General features: G+C 47.3%; 1 protein-coding gene across 1 annotated transcript; it reads right to left on the bottom strand.

Moving 5' to 3' along the window:
• Positions 1-8118: 8118 nt before the first annotated feature.
• On the bottom strand, positions 8119-9132 carry LOC146946083 (uncharacterized). Its single transcript, XM_085748141.1, has one exon. It carries the CDS (start codon positions 9130-9132, stop codon positions 8119-8121), a length of 1014 nt encoding a protein of 337 aa, XP_085604267.1.
• Positions 9133-10326: the final 1194 nt, after the last annotated feature.

The raw sequence follows: 10326 nt of genomic DNA, 5'->3' as shown, positions 1-10326 counted from the left end.
AGCCACAACGACTCTTAAACATATCAAAGAAGTTATTCCGTAACTATATTGTTCAACTCTAAATAGACAACCACTCTCGATCGGTTAAATTATACAAATTACATTGTAGCAATTTTTTTGTAGCAAATAAAATATTCTGAAAAGCCTTTCAACAAGCTTAACTTTTTTATCGTATCTTTCAGCTATATTTTCTTGTGCCTCTGGCTTATATTTTATATGTACTTGCCAAGAAGTACGGTAAGGATTCTAGGGTTAGGAATCGTATACTAGGGTTTTTGGAGTGATGATTAGATGCCTTGAGACCGCTCTCAAGAGTGTTATTTATAGCCTGCTTATGGGCTTGGGCTTTGGTTGCTTGGTTCCCAAGCAACAGGGGTATTGACGTACTTTTGGTGATTTTGGAGGGTTCTAGAGACTAAGTGAGGCGGCGCCCTCATGGAGGACGCGCCTGGGCCTGGTGGCCCTTCTAACGGGTGACTTGGTCCTTCTGGAGGGCGTCTAGGCCCTTATGGAGGGCGTCCAGGTCTTTATGGAGGGATTCTTAGCCTTTAGGAGTATTATGACGGTCCACATCCCCCCAAGCACGAGTCTTGGGACAAGGCGAAGTGATGATGACATAAGACTGGACTTCCCTGAGGTTCAGCAGGTCTCTCAAGAAGGTTATGACGGTCCACAGCCCCCCAAGCACGAGTCTTGGGTCAAGGCGAAGTGTTTGCGTTATGAACTCCTGGGCGTCGAGGGCATGGTTTTACGACGCCGGGGGCGTGATTAATTCTCACGGCGTGTTCAACTCACTGGTGATCGTTTCGTATTCCGTTTCACTGATGAGCGCCACGTGTCACGATCTTGCGACCTACCCTACTCAATCGTCTGCGACACGCTTCTCGAAACGAACTTCTCGCCTCCCTATAAGAAGGCTGTGTTTGGTTTCCCAACACTTCTTTCCATTTTTCTTCCTCTTTACTTCGCTATTCCAGCTGTCTTGAAGCTTCGACGATTCGTGCCAAACTCCCATACAGGTAACTTTCGTCCTTTCGTCACTTCTTCTCGTATTATATTCATTTTTACTTTTGAGCATAGCTTTTAGGGGGATGGTTTTACTTAGGGATTGTGACGAGGATGGTAAACTAATTTGTCCCACTGACCCAAACGAAAGGGATCAGCTGAGGAAGGAATGTTTGCGACATGCTACTGGGCCAGACGGGATTATTGACTGGGATAAGTACTATTTCGGGTTACATGGAGAGGAGTTGTTTAGTGACTTGTCTAGTGATTCTAGTGTTGATTCGGGTAGGGATAGTGACTGTGTGATTCTGTCTGCTACTCCAGGAACTCAGGGTAGACAGGACGATTTCCAGGGGAACTTACCATCTCGAGCTCTTTCGCCAGGATTCGAAGACGAGGGTTCAGTAGAAATGGTTACTTTTGCGGATGAAGTACGCACGGAGGAGTCGCTATACGTTGATGTTTCGGCTGTAGATTTGTTTAGGAGCAAGTTTGATATTTCCGCAACTGGTAGCGAGGAGGATGTGGTGTTGTTATCTTGTGATCCTGACGAACGAGTCTGTGATCAGGAGATGGCTGGTGAGGGCGACGAATCGTATTTTGTTTATACCACCTTTCTCGAAGAGTTTGGCGTGAAGATACCGTTCACGCCCTTCGAAATGGACGTCTTGAAATTCTTAAACGTGGCTCCGACCCAAATTCGGCCTAATAGTTGGGCGTTCATTAGGGCTTTTGAGATACTGTGTAAGGCTTTAGGTTTGGAGCCTTCTGTTGGCGCGTTCCTTTGTTTCTATGGGACGAAAGACGTCAACAAAGGTACGTGGATCGCCATCAGCGCTCATTCTGGGAAACGTCTTTTTCCTCAATACGCCTGCAACTTTAAGAAGGAGTGGCGCGATACCTTCGTTAGAGTTCAGGGATTGCCTGGGTGTTCCACTTCGTCAGTGCTGTTGGATGGCAAACCCAAGTTTCCTCTCAGGTGGACAAATAATCCTCTGGCGGTGGGAGGATATGACTTGGACGCCATGTCGCCCTATGAACGAAACTTGGTCCAATTCCTTGAAGAGGTTCCTCTGACCAAGATTCACGACCTGTTGAATAGGGAAGGTGATGAGAAACGCTTGACGGCTTACTTGCGTGAGTGTCCTACTTGGCCTTTGTTTGTCGTATTTCTGTTGATTCCTATCTTGCTTTTCGCTGACCTTCCCTTTTTTTTGTTTGCAGAAGAGATGATGCCTTTAACTGGAGCGGAGATGAGGAAGTATCTTGCGGAGCTGGAGGCGAGCAACAACCCTGAAGGGTATGTGACGAGTGATCCTGCGGGAATGTCCTTGAGGAAGCTGAAAAGGAAGGAGGCTTCTTCGAAGGGTGATGCTGGGGGTACCGAAGCGGATGAGCCGGAGTTAGCTGCTGACGGGAACGCCGTCATTCATCTTGACTCGCCATCTTCCAAGAGGGCGAGAACCGGCAAGGGGGCCAAATCGGGAGGTAGCCGCTCTTCGGCGCGTGCTAACATTGGGGGCACTTCACTGAACGACCTAGCCATGGAGTCGTTCTGGCATTCAGAGTTTGACTTCCGCCGGTAAGCCCCCTTTCCTTGTTGTTTTTTGGATCCTGAGTTTGGTTATTACAATCTAAATGAGCTTGGTTGCTTGTTTCGCAGGTACATGGCAGAGAAGGTTCCATTTGCCCAGGTTGATGTTGAAGCGGCGGTGAAGGCAAAGTCTAGTGACTTGGTCGCCGATGTTGGCACAGCTGCCCTTCGCACTCTGCTGTTGAGTCATGCCTGGGAGTTGAAGTATGGATCCCTGGAGAAGAAACACTTGGATGCTGCAGAGGACGTGGAAAAATGGAAGCACAAAGCTGTTGGTTTGGAAGGGCGACTATCGGATGCGTTGCAAGAAAAGAAAGCTGCGGAGAAGGCCTTGGAGGAGATGAAGCGAGCAAAGGAAGCTGCTGAGAAAGATAGGGATGAGAAGGACGCGGCTCTGAAGAAGTCTAACTTGGCGGTGGATGAGGGAAGGCGCTCCCTAGCCGTGTACTTCCAAAATGGATTCAAGCTGGCTACCGAACAAGTTGTACTTTTTAATCCAGAAGCCAAGTTGGAAGAGCTTGACCCTTTCAAAGTCATTGTGGATGGTCAACTGGTAGATGATGAGTGAACTTTATTTTGTAGTTTAACTATGGCGGCTTTGTGTAGCGCCTTTATTTTGAACAATGTGTTATGGCGTTTTTAACCTAAACTTCCACGAATTTATCCTACTCCTGTTCAAACGATGCTCGCGTTGGCGGCCTAGGTTATATTTATTTTGATTGAAAGGCGTTTATGTTTGCAATTTTCTTTCGACTGTCTATGACTCTTGTGTGAAAGGGTCTGGCGACTTTGGAGTTTGTGGCGCCTTAATATCTTTGTTGGTGGAAATTTTTATTTTTATGGCGCGCACAGTCGATTTATCGTCTCGTCTTAGGATGATTTTGTTTCTTCTTTCTTTCGGCGACTTATTTAGTCGAACCCTTTTTAGGGTGGCCGCCTACTTTGTTGCTAGCGACTTATTTAGTCGAACCCTCTACAGGGTGGTCGCAATCTCTTTACTTCTTTCGGCGACTTATTTAGTCGAACCCTTTTTAGGGTGGCCGCCTATTTTGTTGCTAGCGACTTATTTAGTCGAACCCTCTACAGGGTGGTCGCAATTTCTTTATTTCTTTCGGCGACTTATTTAGTCGAACCCTTTTTAGGGTGACCGCCTATTTTGTTGCTAGCGACTTATTTAGTCGAACCCTCTACAGGGTGGTCGCAATTTCTTTATTTCTTTCGGCGACTTATTTAGTCGAACCCTTTTTAGGGTGGCCGCCTATTTTGTTGCTAGCGACTTATTTAGTCGAACCCTCTACAGGGTGGTCGCAATTTCTTTATTTCTTTCGGCGACTTATTTAGTCGAACCCTTTTTAGGGTGGCCGCCTATTTTGTTGCTAGCGACTTATTTAGTCGAACCCTCTACAGGGTGGTCGCAATTTCTTTATTTCTTTGTGTTGCGTCGTCCTTTCTATTTGATTTTTGGTCTGTTAAAAAATGGAAATAACAAGTAACATGTAGAGAGACAATCATATATGGAAAGGAGAGGGTGCCTCATTAAAAACCCCTGCCCTTGCAGGGGAAAAGAGTGCTACCCTAACCTCATGTTTCTTTAATAACTTGAAAAAAAAAATAACAAAGAAATAACAATACTCATCGTTGAGGCTGTTTGCCATCCTTATTCACAAATCAAAAAGACATTAACTATAATAATGGCGTAGATTGGCTATATTCCAGGTACGGGGAATAGCCACTCCACTCAATTCTTCCAGCTTGTACGCACCATGCGAGCATTTCTCTCGGATTCTGTAGGGGCCTTCCCAATTGGGAAACAGCTTGCCAATCCTCGTCGGGGCGACGACTTGTTTTAGTACCAGATCGCCCTCCTTCAATTCCCTGGGCGTCACCTTAGAATTGTAGCGGCGAGCTGCTCTTTGTTTGGCGGCGAACTCTCGGATGTGGGCTTGTTCTCTCACCTCGTCAATGATATCCATGCTTACTGCCATGCCTACTTCGTTTGCTTTTTTTTACAGAAACAAAATGACGTAAATTGGAGAAACAATTAAATCAATTCGTTCTGAAGTAAGGTTTGTTTTCCTGCAAAAATGTGTTAGATGGTATAAAAACAATACGGTACCTTCCTCTGAAAACGCGTCTCGTCGCCATGTGGGTGTATCTATTTCCACGGGTAGCATGGCGTCTGCGCCGTAAACCATCGTGAATGGAGTTTCCTTGGTGGTGGAGTGCGGAGTAGTGTGATATGACCACAGTACCTGTACTTACGTGGACGCGGCATTTATCGTAATCTTTTCATGGAATATCTCAAAACCAATGAGTTCAACTTTAATAGCTTAAATTAATTTGACCATTATACTTACCTCATGTAGCTGTTCCGCCCAAAGGCTCTTGGCCGCCTCTAGCTTTTTCTTGATTCCGTTCAAAATGACTTTATTTGCTGATTCGGCCTGTCCGTTGGCCTGCGGATGGATTACTGAAGCGAAGTTCGTTTGGATTCCCAAGTGCTTGCAGAAGTCTACTACCGTTGAGCTTGCGAATTGCGTTCCGTTGTCCGATACTATGCATCTGGGGAGCCCAAAGCGACAAATAATCTTTTTCCAGTAGAATTTCTTGACCCTTTCGGCTGTTATTTTGGCGACTGCTTCCGCCTCGATCCATTTAGTAAAGTAGTCCACGCCCACGATAAGAAACTTCAGCTGCCCTGGGGCGAGAGGAAAAGGTCCGACTATGTCAACCGCCCATTTGTGGAAGGGCCATGGAGAATAAACAGAGGTTAGCTCCTGGGCTGGGGCGTGTTTTTTGTCGGAGAATCTTTGGCACTTGTCGCATTTTTTTACGAAGTCTGAACTGTCCTGAAGCATGGTGGGCCAATAGTATCCTGCGCGGAGGAGCTTTGCCGCCAGCGCCCGTCCTCCAATGTGGCTGCCACAAACGCCTTCATGCACTTCGAGAAATACCAATTGGGTCTCATCTTCTCCCAGGCAGCGCAACAGCGGATTCGTTCGCCCTCGTTTGTAGAGTTTTCCTGATATGATGACAAATTTGGAGGCTCTTTTTCGTACTGTCTGTTCTTCTTCGCTGCTTTTAGGCGTGAATGATCCAGTTAAGTATCTTAGCAATGGTTCCATCCATCCTTCCTCTCCCTTAACGATGTGATGCACGCTTTCGTTATTGGTGCTGGGCGTCGTAATAACTTCTTGGATGACTGTCCTATTGTTACCTGGTCGTTTGGTGCTGGCGAGTTTGGCCAGTAGGTCAGCCCTGGCGTTTTGCTCCCGTGGTACGTAGACCGCTTCGAAGAACACGAACCTTTTGGCGAGGTCTTGTACCTTTGTTAAATACTTGATGAGTTGGGGGTCCCTGGTCTGATACTCGCCCGTAATCTGACTCATCACCAGTTGAGAATCACTCTTTGCTCTCAGGTTTTCTGCTCCCATCTCTTGCGCCAGAATCATGCCGGCAATTAGCGCTTCGTACTCCGCTTGATTGTTGCTTGCTTTGAATTCGAATCTGAGGGATTGTTCTATGAGGATATCTTCTGGTCCCTCCAAGACGACGCCAGCCCCGCTCCCTTTTAAATTGGAGGAGCCATCGACGGATAAAAGCCACACAAATGGGGGGCGTGCTTGTGCAGGTGATGTGAGTTCTACGACAAAATTCGCTAAAACCTGAGACTTAATACTCCCTCTTGGTACGAACTGGACATCGTACTCCGATAGTTCTATGGACCAAGCGACCATTCGTCCAGCTAGATCTGGCTTTCCGAGGACTTGTTTGATAGGATAATCTGACTTTACCACAATCTTATGACTTTGGATGTATGGTCGGAGCTTCCTCGCCGTAGTTACCACTGTAAGGGCCAGGCGCTCTAGCTTCTGATATCGTAATTCAGCACCCTTGAAGACTCTGCTGACAAAATAGATTGGCTTTTCTCCCGCGTCCGAGTCTTCTACCAGGACTGTGCTCATAGCGTTCTCAAAAATAGCCAAGTATAGAAATAGGATGGCGTTCGGACTCGGCCGTTGAAGGATAGGCGGACTAGATAAGAACCGTTTGATCTGCTGGAAGGCGTCTTCACACTCTGACGTCCACTCGAATCTCTCTGTTTTTCTGATGGATGCGAAAAAGGAGAAGGCTTTATCGCCCGCACAAGATAGGAAGCGAGATAGCGCGGCTAACCGCCCTGTTAGCTGCTGGACCTCTTTGATGCTGGAGGGGCTCCTCATGTTGATCACCGCTTGACACTTGTCTGGATTTGCTTCTATGCCCCGTCTTGTCAAGAGGAAACCCAAAAACTTTCCCGCCTGTACCCCGAAAGAACACTTGGCCGGGTTCAACCGAATTCTATACTTTCTTACTTGGCCCAAGATTTCTTCCAAGTCTTCGGCATGGCTGCGTCCTTCCTTTGTTTTTGCTACCAGATCGTCGATGTATACTTCCAGGTTCCTCCCTATTTGTTGGGCGAAAGCCATGTCCATAGATCTTTGAAAAGTGGCTCCGGCGTTTTTGAGGCCGAAGGACATGACTTCGTAGTGGTAGTTCTTCGTGTTGGTCATAAATGCAGTCTTGGGGGCATCCAAGGGGTCCATTCTAATTTGATTGTAACCAGAGTAGGCGTCCATGAAGCTCAGAGTCTTGAAACCTGAGGCGTTGTCAATTAGGTGGTCAATGTTCGGGAGTGGGTAAGGGTCTTTGGGACACGCCATGTTTAGGTCGGTATAGTCCACGCACATTCTCCACTTTCCATTTGCCTTTTTTACGAGAACAGTATTAGCCAACCATGTGGGGTACTTGATTTCGCTAATGAAACGGGCGTCAGCTAGTTTCTTTACCTCTTCGTCTACGGCTTTCCTTCTTTCTTCGCCCATCTTGCGTTTTCGCTGTATAACCGGTTTTATGCCTGGCTTGATGGATAGGTGGTGGCAAGCGATGTCAGGGTCCATCCCTGGCATTTCGGACGGATGCCAAGCGAAAAGATCTAGGTTCCTTCGGAGTAGACCGACGAGGGCGACTTCTTCTTCTTCACTAAGTGACGTACCAATTTTAGTCGTTTGATGGGCTTCAGGACCGATGGAGATTTCTTTCAGGTCTTCGGTGGGTTCTATTCGTTCTTGTTGGAAATCTTCCCTGGGGTCGAGATCTATTACGTTGACTTCGTGTGCGACTTCGTTGGCGGATTTCTTCCGAGTCTTCTGCAGGCGCAGGCTATTGTGATAGCATTCTCGGGCCAGCTTTTGGTCGCCTTTGATAGTGCCTATTTTTCCGTTATCAAGGGGGTACTTCATGACCAAGAACTTCGTTGATAGGAAACCGCCCAACAAGTTGAAAGCGGGACGCCCAATGATGATGTTGTATGAACTTGGCGAGTTGACTACAAGATACCGTACGCGCATAGTTTTGGCATGAGATCCGTGACCGAACGTTGTCCTAAGAGTAATGTAGCCTCTGACGTGGACTTGCTCGCCGGTGAACCCCGCCAACGTGCCTCTGAAAGGTTGCAATTGCTCCGGATCCAGCCCCATTCAATCAAAAGTGTCGTAGTAGAGGATGTCAGCTGAGCTTCCTGGGTCTATTAGCACTCTCTTTACGTCCCATTTGAAGATTTGTAGCGTGACCACCATGGGATCATCGTCATGTGGTACGACGTCTTTGTAATCTTTCGCAGTAAAGGACACGTCAGGTTCGTGTTCTGGAACTTGCTTCTCATATTCCTGGCAGAGCATGACCTGTCTTACATATTTCTTGCGGGACGAGCTCGATTCTCCTCCTCCAGAGAAGCCGCCAGAAATTGTGTTCAGTGTATGCCTCTTTCCTTCTGGCGTTCCCTCTTTCTTGTTTTCCCCCTCGTGCTTGTCTTCGCCCCGGCGATCTTGGGTGTATCCCCTTAGCTTGCCATTTTGTATCAACCTTTCAATTTTGCGGCGCAAATGAACGCACGAATCAGTATCATGACCCTTTATTCTGTGATACTTGCACCATTTGTCTTTGTCAGCTCCCATGGTGTTGAATCGTGGTGGGGGTGGTTCCCGAATTAGCTTGGTTTCGTAGATCTCCTTCATGATGCGCTCTGGTCTGGTGTTCAAAGGAGTGAAGTTCTCCGTGCGTGGCCTATAGGTGTAGGGCGCGTAATTTCGCTTTTCTATTCTCTGATAGGGGGCGCGGTCCCTGTTGGATGGCGGTTGGTAAGGTCGCCGTTCCGCATTGGTCGACGCCCGCTCCTTGGCGTCCCTCGCTTTCTTTTCTGCGTTGCTCTCCTCTCCCTTGATATAGCAGTCTGCCCTGGCGATTATTTCTTCCATGGAATCGGCAGGTTTCTGAGCTAGTGACTCGTTGAACTGGCCCGCCCGAAGGCCATTCTGGAAAGCGCCCACAAACACTTCCTGATTAGGATTAACTACCTTTATAGTCGTTTCGTTGAACCTTGCCAGGTAGTCTCTGAGGGATTCGCTGTGCCCCTGTCGTACGTTGAAAAGGCTGGTGGCGGGGACCTTACGGTGGCGACTTGCAGAGAACTGTTGGATAAGTTTTCTTGTCATATCTGGATAACTGACGATGGAGAACCGGGGAAGGTTCATATACCAGCATAGGGCAGCATCTGAGAAAGTACCGGCCAACAATTTGCACTTGAGGGAATCAGGAGCTCCGACGACAGCCATGCGAGTGTTGAAGGCCGTGACATGTTCCATGGGATCGCTTTTTCATCGAAAACGGAGAGGTGAGGAGGCTTAAAGTTTTCTGGGACTGGCGCGCCCCATATCTCGGCGGACAAGGGTTGAGGCTCTGGGTCGTCCATCTCGCCGTGGTTTGATTCATCTTTTTCTTCTTGCTGTTTCTGTTGCATGGTCTCCATCGAGGCTTGTAGGGCCTCGTTGTGTTCTTTCAACTGAGCGAGTTGAGTCCGCATGGTCTCTAATTCTTCGGCGGTTGCCATGATGAGGCTTTTCTCTAAACCGTACGTGAGGTGCGGTTTAGGTTTGGTTGGAAGAAAAAAGGAAGGGTTTCCAAATCGTAGAGGAAAGCTTCGACGATTTGGAGGTCTTACTTCAGGGTTTCCGAATCACGATTTTCGATCCAGAAACGTGGTCAAGGCTAGTTTTACCTTTCCCCACAGACGGCGCCAACTGTACTTGCCAAGAAGTACGGTAAGGATTCTAGGGTTAGGAATCGTATACTAGGGTTTTTGGAGTGATGATTAGATGCCTTGAGACCGCTCTCAAGAGTGTTATTTATAGCCTGCTTATGGGCTTGGGCTTTGGTTGCTTGGTTCCCAAGCAACAGGGGTATTGACGTACTTTTGGTGATTTTGGAGGGTTCTAGAGACTAAGTGAGGCGGCGCCCTCATGGAGGACGCGCCTGGGCCTGGTGGCCCTTCTAACGGGCGACTTGGTCCTTCTGGAGGGCGTCTAGGCCCTTATGGAGGGCGTCCAGGTCTTTATGGAGGGATTCTTAGCCTTTAGGAGTATTATGACGGTCCATTATAGATTCTAGTTTGAGAGTTACCTTAAATAGAAAAATCTGTGGTGTAAACTTGACATTTCATACTTGTTTTTAGCCTAGTTATGCTATATTTCTTTTTATCGAAGGTTTAACTCTTAGGTAATTTTACGAGGACAAGATAATGTGATATAAGTTGGACAAGTATATGTTATAGGGATTGTTATTTACTTAAAATATTTTCTTATTTATCATAATTAAAACCATCTATTTCTTGTGTTTTATTGCACCTTCAA

This window comes from Medicago sativa, chromosome 2 (assembly GCF_051527215.1).
Source record: "Medicago sativa cultivar Bolivia chromosome 2, Bolivia_mono, whole genome shotgun sequence".
NCBI classification, from domain to species: domain Eukaryota; kingdom Viridiplantae; phylum Streptophyta; class Magnoliopsida; order Fabales; family Fabaceae; genus Medicago; species Medicago sativa.
This window is presented reverse-complemented; position numbering and strand designations above follow the sequence as displayed.

Coding starts and splice junctions, on each gene's coding strand:
- LOC146946083 (XM_085748141.1), bottom strand. CDS start 9,132: ATGACAAGAAAACTTATCCAACAGTTCTCTGCAAGTCGCCACCGTAAG.